Genomic DNA, 20,051 nt, shown 5'->3' with positions numbered 1-20,051 from the left:
ACCAAATGCAATTAGGATTAGATTCGTGTCAAAATCGAAAATCCAGTAACGGTCGATCTGCTAGCGCTGCTTCGAATCCATAGCAGCATCGGCTGTACTATTGCATTCCCAACCAACAAAACAAAACCGAAATATTCATGTAGCCAGTAGGTATAGAACAAGTTTGCTGCAGTCACCGCTGTTGTTTTAGTTTTTAGAAGTTTTCATCACCCAAACCTCTCCACCAGGAGTGGAATCGTGTTATCGCGAGCGAACGTTAAGTCAACACGCTATTGCATACAGAATCAACTTCTCTCCATCGGTGGAACAGACACTGCATAACTAACAACAAATCAGCACGGTGTTCGTCATCTGGATTGTTTACGTTGTTGTAGGCCTTGTTTCTACTTTACTGTGGAGTGCAGTGTGCTTCTGGAATGCTGTAAACAAGTTGGACAGAGTGCATCCACGCACTAAATGATCGTACGGTTCATATTCGACTTGTAAATAGGCAACCGGTCCGGGATCCTAAATAGTAGGCCGCGTTCCTAAAACTGGGGCCTGCCTCCCGGGCACATAGCTGTAATGACATTCATAAAAAATCTTTATAGCTTTATTTAAATTTTGGGCAATAAATTTATAGCTCAGTGGTCGTTCATCTCCCCGGGGCAAGATGAAATGCTGCTCCTGGGGGGTGGTGAGCGAAAAATTCAGGGAAAGGAGGACGCTTGCACCACTCACTCTTCCGCAAACTGTGATATGCTATCGTTTTGTTCAATCTGAATAATTTGGTGTGAATGTGAAAATTCATTGATTTATGGAATATGCATGAGAACGTCTGGCTACGGAAAAAGTTTGTCGGTCACACGGAGAACTTCTATTAACACTGGATGGGGGATGGAGAACGTAAAATCAACAACGGCTGACGTCGAACCGGCTGGGTGATGAGAAATGCGATCGAATTAAAATCGCTAATGGAAATTTCGCGCGAGAAAGTTAGAAATGGGACGAATTAATTGGTCTGGCGCGGGTGCTAAATGGGCTGAAATATGTTCGCTTCTAACACCAGTCGACAATTGGGGGTGCTGTTTAATATTTACAGTACATAATAGTAAATGTTCACGAATGCTGACCGGCGAGAGTTGTCATTGAAACTAATTAATAGCAAAGTGGTATGTTCAAACTACGACCTGGAGGCATTTTTCGAGTTGGTAGAAATTTGGTATTGGCTATGCAATTGATTTGTACACTAAGTATGTACTAGTATGTGAAGTATGTCAAACCAAACTCTACATTGTACTGGGGTGTCGGAGATAAGCTTTTTAAAATATCTGAGTATCAGAACGAACTGTTCGAATCAGTTCATCGAGAACAACTGAACCGGTTCCCTAAGGCAGTCACTTAGGACCATTAATATTTTTACTCTACTTTAACGATCTCAGCTTTTTCTTTTAGAAGCCCCAAGCTGTCTTTCGCGGACGATTTTAAATTATATTATGTAGTGAAAAAATCATAAAATACTATATTTTTGCAATTACAGCTGGACTTATTTAAGAACTGGTACAATGACAATAGGATGGGTTTGAGTGATTTTCACTAGCAAACACTCGCTAGTTAACGACGATTACAACATCTCACACGACAACAATTTTTTTATACCAAATATCTTGAAAAGGCATGAAACGTCCAGATCTGGTGTAATCTCAAAAAAAATTTTTTTTTGTAGAAATCGACTTTGGGACTTCCACGTACAAAAAACCGCCAAATTGAAGAACATTTTTTTTATGCTGAATGTCTTAGAAATGCACGAAACGTTGAGATCTGGTGTAATCTTGAATGAATCATTTGCATATAGTCTCAATAACGGCAGGAAACTCGTTTTGTCGTTTTACCCCATTTTGATTTCTTGTTATAATATTCAGTTGAAATTCAATCTACAGAAGCAGATCCAATACGATCTATCGATATTGGTCCATATTACATCAAAAACTTCAGCAATCCAAACACATACAATAGGAATGGCACAGTACTAGCCCTTTTAACCCGTTTTACCCCAATTTATTTCATAAATCTTATAATTGGTTAAACTTTCCGTCGCGTTTTGAAAGGAGGCAGATTGCGGTTTATGAATTTCGATTGATATTACGTAGGAAGATTTAAAAAGTATATTACAATTAGATTCAATGACAGTTTGAATCATGTGATACCGTTTTACCCCAACATTGAGAGGATAAATTGGAGTAAAACGGTATTTCAGTATTCAAGTCAAGGCAAGGTAGGAGCGGATACTGTGAGCCTAAAAATGATTTTACAAAAAAAAACGGACACTCAAGTCAGCACATGAGTCAGCTCACGAGCTAGAACCCAATCCAGCTCATGAGCCAGCAGATGATCCAGCACACCAGTTGAATCGCGAGCTGGTTCTACGAAGCACACGACTCTCGATCTAGTAGCAAATAGGCAAACGAGAGTGTGTTTCAGACTTCGTGTGCGTATTTTCTGCTAGCTCGCGTGTTTCGTATTTAAACGAGCCACCAGCTCTATCGATTCGGATCTCTTTTCTTGCTAGCACATGAATCTGGTTTGAAAATACACAGAACAATTGAAACAATTATTTTATGCAGTTTAGCTATGACTGAGCAGAAGGTGAAATGTAGCGGAATGCGCGTGTCGTGTTTTTAAACAATTATCAAAAAACTAGGCCGTTTCTCGAAAAACCGAAAACACGTAAGTTTTTCGCAATTAAATTTATCACAAATAAGTATTCTTAGAATTTTGAAATTTTGCTTTGGCGAACCGTAAATAGTTTTGGAAATTTAAAAACAGTTATTGTTCCATTCCACGGGGATGATTTTAGAACTGAAAAATAGAGTTCGTTGCAAAATTTCACAAAAAAAACTGAAAATGCAACTTAAAATTTTAAAACATTGTCCAAACAAAATGAAATTTGAAAAAGTTTACATAAACTTTTCATCATGCTCTGTATTGCTTGCGCGCTGCTGTTTCTTTGTGTGGCAGTGTGAGAAATACTCCGATGGGTTCGCTGGCATTTTATCGTGAGCAAAAATTGCATATCAAACAATTACACGAATTTATGAAACATTGGGTTTTGTGTTGATATAACAATGAGTAGAATACAATGAAATTGGAATTCGTTCATTTTCAAAGTGACTGTGGTTTATAATGCTAGTATTGACCAACTCTGTTGAGCTCAATGTGTTGATGTTGCTTACGCAATAATGCTTTGTTGTGTAATATCATGTAATAGGTAATATTTCAGTCGGTGTTGAACAGTCGTTCGCACCGCACGCATATAGCTCTTGGCTCCTGGAAATTTTTTCTGGCTACCTAGAGTTTCATTGATTCAAGGCTTCAGTCTTTCTCAAGGCTACCTGAATCACTAACAGTCTTTTTAAAGACTAACAATTAGTCAGCCTTTCGCAAGGCTATACAAAGAGTGATATTAGAGTGACTAAGTGATACAAAGAGTGATATTAGAGTGACTAAGAAATTAATCAGCCTTTTTTAAAGCTAGCTATTCAAAGAACTATTATTCAAACTTCAAAATTCAAAATTCCCTTCATTTCAAAAAATGCTTGCGTCCAACCGGAAAGGCAACAAGCCTAAGGCTAAAAATAATTCAATACGGAATAAATCACAATCCGTTATTCAACATTTTTCTAATAACATTCACGATCTTATAGAATCTGAATGTAAAAATAAAAGACAACGGACGGATTTCCCTTCCGTTGATCCTATGCCGTCTAACAATATTTACGAGATTCTTCCTGAATCCGATTATAGCGACATAGAAGAAAATTCTTCAAAAATTCCCAAAATGGACGCTTGTCGTTCTGGGAAGAAACATCAATCTATGCCACCAGTGACGGTGATGATCTCCGACTTCAAAGCATTCCGTACTGAGCTTTCTACTTTTCTCCCGGAAGTAAAAGTCTCATTTCAAATCGGACGAAGAGGAGAATGTCGAGTCTTGGTTGATGGATTGGAAGATTACGAACGTCTTATTCGATATTTGTCCGAGAAACTTCATAAATTTTATTCATATGATATAAAATCAGACAGACAGGCTGTCTTGAAAGGCTTATCAAATAATCAAAGTATTGATGAAATTAAAAATGAACTAAAAGAATTGCTTGGTTTTGCCTCTTCCCAAGTAATACTTATGAAAAAAAGAGCGAATGGTACTTCTAAACCACGCTCTGGAATTTCCCATGAACTTTACCTAATACACTTCAATCGAAGTGATGTAAACAATTTGAAAACTTTAGAAAAAGTACGATTCATTTCCCACATTAAAATTCATTGGGAACATTATAAACGGCATAATCGTATTGCAAACTTAACGCAATGTCGTCGTTGCCAAGGCTTCGGCCATGGAACCAAAAATTGTCATATGGATATACGGTGTTTGAATTGTGGTAAATCGCATTCGAAAGACGTTTGTCCAATGAATGAAACCACTGATAAATTTTCATGTTCAAATTGCAATGGAAATCATAAATCCAATTATTTGAAATGTCCTGTCAGAGAAAAAATTTTAAACGCTCGTTCGCTTAGACAACAAGTCAAATCAACGACCTTAAATTTACAGAACATACCTGAAAATCAAAAAACCGTTACAAATGCCACGGCTAATTCTTCTAAGGCACTGATTTCTTCGAATTTAAAAAAAAAAACAGGTACGCCTGCCAATTCGTCTTCTAACGAAAACAATTTATTGACAGGTAGATCGACCTCGTCATCAACTTCTTCTAATGTCAGTTATGCTGGTATATTAGGTAGAAATCTACCACCTATTTCTTCTAATGTAAATAATCAAAACACAGGACCGCCTTGCAGTTCATCTTCTAACGAAAATAATTTATTAATAGGTAGACCGGCCACATCATCTTCTTCTAATGGCAGTCTACCTACAAATATTCCTTCAATGCCATTCGCTTCTTTAAATGAAGTCGATTTAAGCGATATAACTGAAAATAAAATGATCTACCTACAAGATCAACTTTTTCAAATGATCATCCAAATGATTTCGACTTCATCACTTTTTGAAGCATTTCAAATCGGATGGAAATTTGCAGATTATATTATAATGAATTTAAAATTTAACAGTGATGTTAAATAATTATTTGAATATTTTAAATTGGAATGCTCGATCTTTGAAATCGAGTGAAGATGAATTTTATAATTTTCTCGAAGTTCACAAAATCCATATTGCCATTGTGACAGAAACTTTTCTTAAACCAAATGTCAAATTGAAAAGTAATCCACATTATGTGGTTCATCGATTTGACAGGTTTACTGGAATGGGTGGTGGAGTTACCATTTTTGTCCAACGGCAAATTAAACATCGAATTTTACCTTCTTTCAATACTAAAGTTATTGAAAGCTTGGGAATCGAAGTTGAAACCATTCATGGAATTTATTTCATCGCTGGAGCATATTTGCCATTCCAATGCACCGGCGTACAATTAAATTTCTTTAAAGGCGATTTGCAAAAACTCACAAGATATCGACCGAAATTTTTCGTAATAGGGGACTTAAATGTTAAGCATGTCCAGTTGAATTGTAGACAAAATTACAGTAATGGTAAAATACTTCATAATCAACTCTCAGCTGGTTACTTCACAGTTCTTCATCCCAGTAATCCGACTTGTTTCTCTTCCGTGAAAAACCCGTCTACAATTGATCTGGTTCTAACAGATCAAAGTCACATTTGTAGTGAACCGATTACACATGCTGACTTTGACTCAGATCATCTTCCTGTAACATTCAGACTTTCCAACGAAGCTATAATTAATCCTATTAGTTCTATATTCAACTATCATAGAGCTAATTGGTTGGATTACAGATCTCACATTGAAAATCATGTGGATCATGAAACTATTTTAGAAAATTCTGCGGACATCGACACAGCAATAGATAATTTGAATCATTACATTATCGAAGCTAGAAATCTTTCAGTTCCCAAAGCTCAAACTAAATTAAATTCTCCTATCATCGATGACAATCTTCAACTGCTCATTCGGCTGAAGGATGTTCGTCGACGACAATATCAACGTTCTCGTGATCCTGCTATGAAAATCATAGTTAAGGATTTACAAAAAGAAATTAAACATAGATTTACTCTTTTGCGAAATGAAAATTTCGCTAATGAAGTTGAACAAATTAAACCATACTCTAAACCTTTCTGGAAACTTTCTAAGGTTCTTAAGAAACCTCAGAAACCAATTCCTGCTCTCAAGGAAGAAAATCAAATACTTCTTACAAATGACGAAAAAGCTCAAAAACTTGCTCAGCAGTTCGAGAATGTACACAATTTTAATTTGAACGTTGTGAGTCCTATTGAAAATGAAGTCTCACTGAAATATGATCGTATTTCAACTCAAGTGTTATCACAAGATGACATTATAGAGACGAATTTTGACGAAATCAAATCAATTATTAGGAAACTCAAAAACATGAAGGCTCCTGGTAATGAAGGAATTTTTAATATTCTTATTAAAAATCTTCCCGATGTTGCCTTGAGACTCCTGGTTAAAATTTTCAACAAGTGTTTTTCATTAGCTTACTTCCCAAAAAGATGGAAAAACGTTAAAGTAATTTCTTTCCTGAAACCTGATAAAAATCCAGCAGAAACATCAAGTTATCGACCAATTAGCTTACTTTCTTCTATCAGTAAACTTTTTGAAAAATTTATCTTGTTGAGAATGATGGCTCATATAAATGAGAAATCAATCTTTTTACCAGAACAGTTTGGATTTCGTCATGAACATTCAACTACTCATCAACTTGTCAGAGTAACGAACATGATAAAAGCAAATAAATCTTCTGGGTTATCCACTGGAGTTGCTCTTCTAGACATAGAAAAAGCATTCGACAGTGTTTAGCACAAAGGTTTAATAGTAAAAATGTCTGATTTCCAGTTTCCTATTTATTTGATCAAAATGATTCAAAATTATTTAACTGATCGTACTCTTCAGGTTAGCTATCAGAATTGTAAATCTGAATTGCTACCCGTACGAGCCGGTGTTCCGCAGGGTTCGAGCGTAGCTCCAATCTTGTATAATATTTTCACTTCTGATCTTCCAAATCTACCCGTTGGTTTTCAGAAATCGCTATTCTGTGACGACACAAGTCTGTTAGCCACAGGTAGAAATCTAAGAGTGATCTGCAGTCGCATACAAAGAAGTTTAAATATTTTCAGTGATTATCTGTCAAAATGGAAAATTAAACCAAATGCAGCAAAAACGCAATTAATTATCTTTCCTCATAAGCCAAGAGCTTCTTTTCTTAAACCAAATAATAATCACATTCTTAAATTGAATGGCTTGGAATTGACATGGTCTGATCAAGCTAAATACTTAGGTTTAACATATGACAAAAAACTCACTTTCATGGATCACATTGAAGGAATCCAGGCGAAGTGTAATAAATATATGAAATGTTTACATCCTCTTATAAACAGAAATTCTAAGCTCTGTCTAAAAAACAAATTGTTAATTTATAAACACATTTTCAGACCAGCCATGCTTTATGCAGTACCAATTTGGTCAAGTTGTTGTTCCACCAGGAAGAAAACGCTTCAAAGGATTCAGAATAAAATTCTGGAAATGATTTTGAAGCGCCCTCCCTGGTTTAGTACAAATGAGTTACACAGACTCACAAATATAGAATCATTAGATGTAATGTCACATAATATTATAAGCAAATTCCGACAAAAATCGATGGAATCTTCAATTGAATCGTTCAATATTAGTTAGTAAGTTAGTTTATAAGTTCCTTTTCCCCATTACACAATACAAGTAGGTTTAGGATTTTCCCTACACAAAAATCTCAGAATTGCGGAAGCAAATTATGTCTTCATGGTAATAACCAAATCATATATATAATAGGGCTGAAAAGTCACCACTTGTGGCTGAACACCCAATTTAACCCCAGCATGGCTGATGCTACGATTCTACTGACACTACGAATCTTTCCAGGTCGGGTCTCGAACATACGACAACTGGTTCATAAGACCAGCGTCCTATGCATTGAACCGCCAACCCGGGACGAGCAGCAATGTATTATAGCAAAACTAAAAATTTAACCTAGACAGGTTACTGAATGAACTTAATACAAGACAAGTATTATCGTTCGTTTAAAACATTTAAAAATGTAACATTCATATAACCTGGCGCCAATCAGAGTCTCTTTCACAAGCTTTTACGTATCAATAAGAGTCTTTTTTTACAAGTCAACAAATCATGTGATAAGCCCACTGCACTCAAACGCTGAAAATATTCCTGGTTTCAATGTGTCGGTTTTGCTTGTTATGTTTTGTGCGACGATTCGTTCGACTCCAGCGGTTGTAAGTAATTTAGAAATGATTTTATTTCAATGAATATGGAATATGTAGAAAATTGTAAATTATACGGTCCTTGTCTTAAAACAGTTTTCCTATTCAAGGAGACTGTGATTTCACTAAAGCCAATGAATTAATTAATTTCAAGTTTTTAGTTGACGTTTTTTTGTGAATAAAAATCAAAACAAGTATACTTATTCAACCCACTTATTCAAAAGTATACTTATTACTTTGTAATATCATTTGAATCGAATCGAACATTTCCATTGAATTGAGGCAATATTTGCCCTAATTCAAACAATCCAAGCCCAGGTTGTATTATCATACCTGTCACAGCCCTAGGTCATGCTATATCAATATGGAAGCGCTATAAAACAGAATCTACCAGCCGAATCAAATACACTTACCCCACTCCACTCGCCACTGATCCATTTTGGGCACTCTTGGGCATTGCAAGCCTCCTGACTTTTCGGCCGGACTCCCCGGCATGCCTCGTCCGGTACTTTGTTCTTAGCCCCGTTGCTCTCTTCAGCGCAAACCACGACCCGTTCCCTGATTCCACCGCCGCAAGATTTTGAGCATGGCCGCCATTCGTCGGTGACCCACCTGTTGGAAATGAAATGCAAACATACAGTAATGCGATTGGAATTTCAATTTGGAATTTTGCCAAATCTTGTTAATACACTTACTTAGGAGGGCACAGATGAGTATTGCACTGAACTACAGTCGGTTCCGGTCGGGAGGATGCATTGCATAGTGACTCTTCTACATCAACACCAGTGACGCGATTCCGGCAGGTGGGCATGGCCATTTTGTATCCTATCAAAAAAATGAAAGTTACAAATACTTCGCTGGTCCTTTTAGAAATCAACATTCGGAAAGTGGTTGAGAATACAATTTGTTTGATCGTCTTTAAAAAGTACATCCTCGAAACCACGATGTCATTGACATATCTGAGTGAGACATACGGTTCGGTTCGAGTGTGTGTGCTGTTCGTGGAATTTTGCGGCCGCACTGCCACAGCAGGAATCGAAATTCACTTACCGCCTCCGCAGGTGACTGAGCAGTGTGACATCGGTGCTATCTCCCACTGATAGAGCGGCTGGCTGCAGGATGTTCCGTCCCCGCCGCAAACCCCACACACGTCGATCTTCTTGGTGGAACCGATTTTGAGGTCGCAGCCGACGCGCTGTTTGGAAAGGATCATAAATAATGAATTTTGTAAAATTGCTTTCCACTGTTCATTGGCTGTTGTTGTCTTTGCCGGCAGAATATGATGTTTCGAACGTTTTATTTATTGTCCCGACAATTGATGACTGCTGAGGTAGTAGGAAGGCAAAAATGGAAATGAAAATGGTAAATTTCGGGGAAATCAACTTCGTTACTTTTAGTAAACAAACTCTATTTGAGTATTGTTATGGATTCTCAGTAGAGATATGAAGGCTCATGTTTGACATACACAGTTGATGAAGCAAACTTAGTCTGGTAACCTCGCAATATGTGCCTTTTAAATCTTTTTGGACAACTATCGTTTGACTGTTAATTTCAATTTAATCGCACGTATCCTTCAATACATTACAAAATCTTGATGGTTTGGTCTTCTTGTAAAATATGATGGTTATATTTGTATAAGTACGGTTTTTCGAAGGTGACAATCGATTTACAAGCACACTTTGCTACAAGCGATTTTCCGTTTCATGAAACCGTTTGTGATAAGTTAAAACCAATCTTAATTCCATTAGAATCCATCATGGGATGATTTAATTAGCTGTGAGCGTTGTGGTGAAAATTGAACACCACATTTCAACTGGTAAGCGTTGGGCATAGAAGTGACAATAGAAAAACTCACTCGGTTTCCCATGTCAGCCGTGGCGTTCAAATGTGCTTAATTCGAGCGGATCAGAATTGTCGAAACCGATATTTTACCTAGAATTGGTTGGCCACATTTTTAAAAAATCGATCAATCCAACACCTAGACAGCTCTGACTCTTTGGACACATAGAAATAAATTCCGCTATTAGAGATAAAAAAATTCAATTACATCGTTTTGTCTTCTCTTCACCCGGATTTTTTCCCCAAGAGCTTGTTTTTTTTTTCGTTCCAAATTATAAATCTCCATATTTTTTTTTAATCTCGCTTCTCTACATATTTCATACTGTTCAAATTTCATCACATGAAGTTAGTTTGCATAATAAACTGTTGTAAACGTTAATTTGCATTTGTGTGTGTGTGTGATATGCACCAAAAAAAGGAAAAAAATAGTCACACAAGCTTCTCAGAGATGGCTGAACCGATTTCAACAAACTTAGATTCAAATGAAAGGTCTTATGACCTCATACAATTTCCTTGAATTTTATTTTAATCCGACTTCCGGTTGTGGAATTACAAGGAAATATGTGCAAATTTATTTAAAAAATGCGATTTTCAAAAAGTCCCTGAGAAGTTGATTCAGATCCGACTTTCGGTTCCGGTATTACAGTGCGATTAGTGAAAATTTTCAATTTCATGAGTATTTTTTCACAATCTATTGCGAAACGAGGTGCACCTTTTTATAAAACTTATTGCTAAATTCATCTAGTTGGCAGAACTTGTTAGTTAGTGAATATATAAAACTACTTTGAAACTTCTATTGCCCGGTTCTCGTTTCCGAAAGCACCGATAATAGTGAAGAAAATTTCCAAAACGGAACTCACAACTATTTCTCAGCAACGGTTAAGCCGATTTTCACGAATTATAATTCAAATTAAAGCTCTTCCGAAGTTATAGGGCGATGAATGTCAAAACATTCAAATCGTAATTCTAAATGACGATGCAAAACTAGTACGCAACGTTGCGTGCAGCTTTGCTCCGTTCGAAGAGTTTTTTGTTCAATTTCGTACAACGTGCTGTGTTGCCACATAAAAAATGATATTTTTTATGTGAAAAAAAGTAAATTTCTAATTGTTTTATTCAATTTTGTATCTACTTGTTAGTGTTATTACAAGATCATGATAACGATGCTTTTCTATAAAAGTACACTTATTATCTTTCCCATATAGAAAGTTTATGCAATCACTTGAAAAATTTACTAGTGAAAATTATCTCAGAGGGCTAAGTGTTCTATATCATTCGACACAGTTCATCGCGCTGAGCAATGTATGTGTGTATGTGTGTGAGTATGTGTCAAATATTGTCACTCATAAATTAAAAAATCTCTTAGTCTTACAGGTTGCTATTGAATTTCACACCGTCATTTACAACGACGATGAAAAAAAGGGTAAAATTTTTCTAGATTTGGCCTAAAACCGATTTAATTTGTAGGCTTTATTAGTTACTTACTAAACTTTCGGCTATACTGGTTCCAAGTTCCCGGTTCCAGAAGTACCAGAAATAGTGGTCAAAAAGTTTAAAACGAGACTCACTCAAATTTCTCAGACATGGTTTGATCGATGTTTCTATAGTCTTATTGGTTGCTGTGTAGTTTCATCCTGGTCTGACTTCCGTTTCCAGAACTATAGGTTAACTTGACATAACTGTTTACAAATTGAAAAGGTTATGCTAGTTTATACCCAAAGAAAGTTACTTATTTTATTCAAGATTAAACAAAAATTTCTTCACTGAATCTTCTAGCGATATTTTTAAAAGTAAAAGTAATATGAGAAAGGCATCATTACGCAACTAGATGGATTAAAAATAGTTTTTAATATTTAATTTAGTTACATAAACATTTATAAAACTTTTAATTGTAATTCATCCTGATACTAAAGTTTTTATACGAATTGTACGAAACTATGCAAAATGAAAACCTTTTTTGTCACAAAATAAAGATATATTTATTAAATATTAAATTTTCCCTTATTTTTTATAAACATCTTTTGCCCAAACTGAATTTAAAGCATCTTCTTTTGCGATATTTGTTTCGTTCGGATAATATAATGTTGCCATTATTATAAACTATCATAATCAGCGAATAATTTTGGAGCAAACATAAGGTTTTGGGAATATATGATTTTTATCAATTCGCAAAATTTAATGTATTTTCGGTTGGAACTTTGTACACGTCCTAAATATGGCAAATAAAGACAAATTTTTTAAAAGGCAGGGGCATTTTTTTGCATGCACTTTCATAAAATTGTTAGTTAAAAATAATGATGTCCGACAAGAAGTTGTAGTAAACCGATTGTACATTTTCAAAAGATAATTCACTGTAAAAAACGTGTTTAATCCACCTAGCAGTGAGATGATACCTTTTTTTATCAATCCGCATGTGTTTTTTGCATGAATATTCTTCGGTGTTTAAGTTTTCATGACATTATTTTTATGACTGTCGTTTTAAGCGACAATTTGAGATTTTAATCACTCATTACTCTGTAATGTCGAAACTGCAAATCGGATCGAATTTAAATCTAGAAGTATGTTAATCGATTAAAGATGCCATGATATGTAAGTTCCACTTTAGAGTTTACGGTAATTTAAGGTACTTCCACAGCCGATTCAGAAACCAGCATAACCCAAACCGATTCGTATGGCCATATGACAAATAAATTACAACAGTTTTGAGTCCAACTTTGAAGCTTTTCGGGATTGTCATCTTCTATATCGGTTTGAATTTTAAAAATTCATCATCATGTAATTCGAGAACCGGAAGTCATAATTGGATAAAATTAATTAATTTTTGTGTGTATGTATAAAATTAATTGATTTTGTATATAAGTTTATTTTAATTTGAATTTTTGTTTCTGAAAATTGATTAGGCTTTGAGAAAACGATTGAGCTTTGAGAAACGATTTTATACTCGAACCGGAATTCTAAAATCGGTATGGCCGAAGTCAGATAAATTCACCTGAGTAGCTGTATAGTTTACAATTGTTTCAAAATGTTTGAAAATCAATGTAGACATCTTTGAGGAATCGTAGTGCGAATAAAATTTTTGGGTGCCTTACGAAACGAAAACTGAATGCAATAAAAAATGAAATAAGTTTATTTGGTTATCGATTATCCAAATCTGCTAACCCGATAAACCTAATTAAAATAAAATAAAATAAAATATCTCTGAAACCGGAAGTTGGATCTGACTGAAAAGCAAGATATTTTATAGAATCTTGAAACTTTTCATTTGAATCTTAGATGATTCTTAGATTTCATTTGAATCTTAGATCGGTTCAGCCATCTACGAGAAGAATGAGTTGCACAATTTTGATTTCGTTTCACATATCATCCTGTAGTTCCGGAACCAGAGGTCGGAACCAAAAATAATTCAGGAACTTTGTTTGGGAGCATACGACTTTTCGTATGAATCTTTCCGTATGAAATTTTCCGAGAAAATTGAGTGAAACTATTTGTCACACACGCATTTGCTGGTTTCGACGAACTGATTCGAATGGTATATGGATGTTATGTTCTTCCAGCATTTATTGCTGTAAGTAGTTTAAAACAATATAATTTAAAAAAATTCTGCCATCATCTGGTTTATATATGCCATATTTGAACGATTATGCTGCCAAAAACTAGCCGTGGTAAAATCGGTCCGAGGCTAAATGTCATGAAAAAGGATGCTGTACACAGTCTTTTTGGTACTTAGAAACAATTGTATGTAACAGTATAAAAAAAATCGTGTTATACGTTGCTCCCAAGCATCGCTTTGTCAAACAGCGCTCAAAACTCCTACTGCTGGAATAGGGGGAAAAGTCGTTTACACAAAAATTTCGATATCTCCGTTGAAAATGGACGGATTTCAACAATCTATGGCTTGTTGGATAGGTATTACCGTGCGGAATCTTAGTCTGAAAACATATTCTGTTTTCAAGGTCAATTGTGACAGATACTGTCAAAAAACTGAAAATTTTGACATAAAACTTCGTATAACTCAAAAAGTAATCATCCGATCTCAATACCATTCAATAGCGTTTTGGGTGACGGGGAGACCTTTCATTTGCGACTAGTTTGATAGAAATCGGTCCAGCCATCTCTGAGATCTCGACCTCTTAGTTGACAACACACATACAGACACACACATACACACACACAGACATTTGCTCAGTTCGTCGAGCTGAATCGATTGGTATATGTCATTCGGCCCTCCGGGCCTCGGAAATTTTTTCTAAAGTTTGAGCGAATTCTATACCTATTTTTTATATATATAAAAAAAGGTAAAAACCTGTTTTATTCCACCTAGTGGTGTAATGATGCCTATCTCATATTACTCATAACATCATAAATGTTACTGTAGAATTCGCAAAAACAACTTTTCATTGAATAGAAAAGTTTGTTCGAACTTAGTCTAACAAACTCTACAAATTTTGTTTACCCTGTAGTTCCGGAACCGGAATTAGTATCCACAACAAATTTAGGAATTCCGTATGAAACAGTAACAGATTGAGATGACCGGACTAGCCGAAGTCCTACAAATTGGAACAGTTTTGAATCTAGACTTACTATCTAATGCTCTATTAAACGAAATCTAACAAACGAAGCGAACCAGCGTTTCTTTTACTTTGCGTATGTAAGTCAAGACAAACAGCATGAATCCGCAACATAAAACACGTAGTAGGATTATTATTATTATTACTATTATTATTATTATTATTATTATTATTATTATTATTATTATTATTATTATTATTATTATTATTATTATTATTATTATTATTATTATTATTATTATTATTATTATTATTATTATTATTATTATTATTATTATTATTATTATTATTATTATTATTGACATCACTACCTCCAGCACGGTATTAGTGCACTACCGGCTGTGAAAACTGAACTTTTTTTCCAAATAAATTGCAATTCACTGACGTTTTTTATTCTTTCTGTCGCACTTATCATAAAATAGCTAAAGTTTTTTATCAACCGCAGCACCGTTTTTTACCAATATCACACGCCAGTAGCAGACATCCGTAACCGTTCCGATTTCTTCATAGCGTTTACAAAATTGAACAAAGCACGCATCGTTAGTTTTGTGTTTTCTTTTCTTTCGGTGTTGTACATATCGTCTTTCTATATGGCGACTTGAAAATTTTGACACTCATCGCCCTGTAACTGCGGAACCGGAAGTCGGATCCGGATGAAATTTCACAGTAGTTTTAAAGACAATATGAGCTCTAATTCGAATCAAGATTATTGAAAAACGGTTCAAGCATCGCTGAGAAATCGAAGTGAGTTTTATTTTTGGAATTTTTCTACACTACTTTCGGTGCTTCCGAAACAGGAAAAAGGGGAAGCAGTAGTTCCGAATTACGTTTTTATGCCCACAAACTAACAAGTTCTGCAAGAAGAATGTATGAGAAAGTTTTATGGGATTTGTACCTGTTTTTGATCATCGTTCGTAAAAAAAATACTCATGAAATTAGTAATTTTCCACTTATCACGATTTAGTTCTGGAACCGGAAGTCGGCTATTTGGATGTGAAGCAGCGGCTTTTACGCAAATATTGTTTATTTTTTAAAAAGCACATAAAAATCTAATCTATCTTTCTACCATGTGTTCACGTTTTTCACCGAACCGCGTCGTCAATGTCGTCATTTCCGGTCGAAATAATGAAGACTATCTTTCACAATAAATTGCAATGTAATTCCAAAATTATGATCTTTGAACGTTTTACTTTGTGACTGAATGAAATAAATACATTTTTTAATGAATAAATTGTTAACAACTCTGAATTAGAGAATGACAAATGGCTGTCAAAACATTTTTTACTTGAAAAATTGCACAAAACTCGGCAACCATTTACCGAATTTTCAACATCTTGCCGATAGTTCATAAGTTTAAAAATTTAAATTGATTATAAAGCGTTTGGCGATAAACTATTCGTCGATCAGTCAAAATCTTCCAAGCAGTTCTGTGAACGTTTTAAACTCTAGCAAATGCTTTGGTGAATTTAATGTCCATTATTTTAATCGAAAATTCAAAGAGTGTTCGATTTTTTTTTCCATAAATGCCTTCTCACTTTCTATACTTCTGTGCAAAAATTTTCAATCAAAATATATGTGAAATGATAAAAATTGTAAATGAAATACAAACACATTCCTGGAATATTCTTTTGACAGTAAACTCTTTTCAACCGGTTCTCATAAAATTAACGCTTTTCAAAGGTTATAGTAAGATAAGCATATTATATCTTACCCCAAAAGAAATTCATAACGTTATATCATATTTGCAAGAGCTTGGACTACCGTTTTTACGGAGCTATGGTTATTATATTGATATTCATTTTATTTTAATTTGATTTTTAAAGCAATCGCTACATAGAAAAATTAAAAAAAATCAGGGATGTTTTGAGCAATTTTGTTCAGGTATTTTTTATACCTGGCTTTGACCTAGTTGCGGTCGTTCTTTTTCAGGTATTCAATCTATCAATTTTAATACCACTCTAGAGTTTTTAGTAACAAATGAATGTTAAAGTGGTTCGGTCTTATATATATTTAAAATTTATAAAAGCTCAATATTTAAGCTGTTACGTTTGCTAGATTTTGATATTCGTTGTCGTTGTCTTCGAACTCATCCTTTCCTACGCATTCCTGCCGCCAGAACCAACTATGGCCACAACGAGTCATTTGTCAGTATGTGCCGAGTGTTCAATAGCTGTTCAAGTCAGTTCGACTTTCATCTAACTCGTGATACTATTAGGAAATTGTTTAGCCGAACACTATCTCTTTAGAAGTTTATCGTTTGTTCTAAGTACTTAGCTATGTAGTTATAATAGTTAATGATATGCAATATGTTATAATAGTTATTAATATGAAATGTATCATTTGGATATTCTGTAATCTGTTGGTACAAAGGATGAGGAGGTTTTATGCCTACTGGAGACATAGTGTTACATTGATAATAACTTATCTCCAGTGGGCTTTTCCCTGCTCCAGAAATAAAAAATAAGAAAAAATAAAATTTGAGTTTTTCCTAAAAAGTTTAACAATTAACCATGCGTGTCCATTAAAGTTGTATTAGAAGGAAACGCATGGTGTTTTACTACTAGAACTAAGTACCATGCGTTTCTTCTAATAGAGCTTCAATGGTATCGTTTGGTTGGTTGTAATATTTTTAGAATTACTTTTTCATTATTAAAAAATCGGAAGTAAGCGAAAATGTTTTTCAAAACTTTCAAGTCTTTTTCATTGCAAGAAAAACATCACCAACTAGAGCTTAAAAACTAAATTATTGAAAGAGTAGATAAAACTCTCCTTGAATGTAATCCTAACTTCGATAGCAACCTCAGCCGCCACAAAGTACCTAACCCTTCATTACCAAAAATCAAAGGATTACCTAAAGTACATAAACCTGGGAATGAAATAAGTGAAATTATTTCTTCAGTAGGAGCCCTACCCAAAAAATCTCCAAATGGCTAGTGGAAGAATTCAAAACTATACCGAAAAAGCTTTTCATTAGATCTATTCCCACTAAAGCTTACTTCAGATAGAATTGGAACAAAGACAATTGCCTGTGTTTCAGTTATTTATTATTGAATTCAAGATCTTTTTTTATACAAATTTAGCATTTTCTTCATACTTTTAAGAAAAAATACGCTTCGAAGGAATTCTCGAATTTTTCCCGTAACACGGCTCATTAGGCGGCGCACATCGTCTTCGTCCATCGTTTTAGCTATCTTATTCCACCAGGTCGTCATCTGATTGATGTCTTTGACAACCTTTTCCTTTGCCTTGAGTCTCCTCTTCATAATTGCCCAGTATTTCTCAGTAGGGCGGAACTGGGGGTAGTTGGGTGGGTTAAGGTTTTTCGGAACAAACCGGACCCCTTTCTCTGCATACCATTCTTGAACGACTTTGCTGTAATGACAGCTTGCCAAATCTGGCCAAAACATTACGGGATGGTCGTGGGATTCGAATGAGCGGCAAAATTCGTTTTTGGAGATACTCTTTTTGGTATAGTTCCGATGTCATCGTCTTATTTGTAACGAAAACATTCGATATTTTACCACAGCTGCAAATTTGTCGGCAAAAACAAATTTAAATTTTGCTGGAACATCCCCCGAGCCGTTGCCAAGTAAAATTTTTGACCTGGGATTTGCCCGAAGTCAGCTGTGACACAGGTTTCATCATCCATCAGAAGACACTCGTCGAACTTGGTCAGCACCTGGTCATATAGTTTCCGAGCACGAATTTTGACCACACCATTCTGTTTTATGGTCCGATTTGGCTATTTGCTAGCTCGACACGACTTGATTCCTTCCCGGAGTCGAGTTCTCCTCATGGTACTATGGGCAGCACCGAATTTTCTGGCCAAATCACGGTCCGACAGATTAGGATTCCTCTTAATCGTCTTCAAAATCTTACCACGCAGTTTCCGGTCGACAGTTCCACTCCGACTATTGGCTTGAGGCTTCCGAATCGTCGTCAATGTTTCCTTATACCGTTTGATAATGCGCGATACGGTATTTCTGGGCAATTTCAGCTGTTTAGCTAGCCTAGATGCAGACCGCAATGGATTTTCCAAATAAATGTGCACAATTTTTTCCCTTCTTTCGGCTTCCATGTTGATTGTTTACAAAGTACAGTTGATTTGCGGAATGTCAAAAATCATACGTGAAGCTGACAAAATTCCCGACCCGTGAGCGCCACGAACTTCCAAATCCGTTCACCAGAAGCGCCACAATATGAGCAAAAGTTTGTTACAATTCTAAATGAAGCAAGCTTTACGCAAGAGTTCGCTACTCAAGTTCTGAACTCAGGAGAAATTGAAGATGACGAAATAATGGTATCTTTCGATGTAACCGCCTTATTCCCAAGTGTCCCGATGACGGACTCAATCAATCTGTTGGAAAATGGGTTACTTCAACAAAAGAGTAGTAGATTATGGAAATGCAAAGTAAGGTCTTATCTTTACCTAACTCGACTTTGCATGGATGTAAATTATTTCAAATTTATTTACGGCAAACCTCGAAGAACTATTAAATAAACAGGGATTATTACCTAATCGCTCGTGGAGATAGCATTCCATCATATGTTTCATAGAATGCTGACCTTACCTCTCAGAGAAGATGCGATAATAAAAGAGAAAAATTTTATTTTCGAAATTGGATAGCTCAATGGATATCCGAAGTGTTCAATCTAAACAATCCTTGGTAAAAAATCGAGATCGTTGAAAAAACTATCATTCACAATTTTGACCCCACTATTAGAAAATTTGAAAAGAATAACGGTGGACTTCAACTCAAACATGGCATACCTACTTGAATCAAAATTAAAATCCTTTGGCTTGGATTTAGTATTCTAACGGCAACGTCACCTGAAACTAAGTTCGATTTAATTCAAATTTGCAATTGAGACTTTTCCATACAACGTCATACATTAGCCCCCTACGATATGAATTGTGCTATAGGCGACTTTTGACTGTATCGTGTGGGTCACAAAAAAGAACTGAAAATGTATGGTATTATTCCTTCCTTCCCTAATGCCGATTATTAGAATCCTGGAATTATAGAAATTTAATAATTTTAAAATTTGGACACGGGGACGACATTTCTGCTCAGATTCTCAATCCTGTCGAAAACAATCAGATCAGATTAATTCCGGAAAGTGTTTCAACCTTCATGTCAACATCCCATCGTTGCAAAGTCAATCAAACAAAACACTCCGGGTTGTTTATAAATCAAAACAATCAAGCGTTGCGCATCTGGTGCTGGGAAAAATTTCCGACAAGTTATTTGCATCACCGCAGGCGAAGAAGACTCTTCAATGGGAGGGAAAACACCGCCGTAACG

At 35.4% G+C, this 20,051-nt stretch overlaps 1 protein-coding gene across 2 annotated transcripts in view; it reads right to left on the bottom strand.

Moving 5' to 3' along the window:
• LOC131427532 (protein madd-4) overlaps positions 1-20,051 on the bottom strand; it is a 671,835-nt gene that overhangs the window by 71,165 nt on the left and 580,619 nt on the right. For both annotated transcript variants that reach the window (XM_058590802.1, XM_058590803.1), the window contains exons 7-9: positions 9,389-9,533; positions 9,034-9,163; positions 8,752-8,950 (exon numbers count right to left, since the gene is read on the bottom strand). In XM_058590802.1, coding sequence (XP_058446785.1) covers positions 8,752-8,950; positions 9,034-9,163; positions 9,389-9,533 — 474 coding nt within the window. The remainder of the gene's footprint in view (positions 1-8,751; positions 8,951-9,033; positions 9,164-9,388; positions 9,534-20,051) is intronic.

The sequence above is a fragment of the Malaya genurostris genome, chromosome 2, assembly GCF_030247185.1.
Source record: "Malaya genurostris strain Urasoe2022 chromosome 2, Malgen_1.1, whole genome shotgun sequence".
Lineage (NCBI taxonomy): Eukaryota > Metazoa > Arthropoda > Insecta > Diptera > Culicidae > Malaya > Malaya genurostris.
This window is presented reverse-complemented; position numbering and strand designations above follow the sequence as displayed.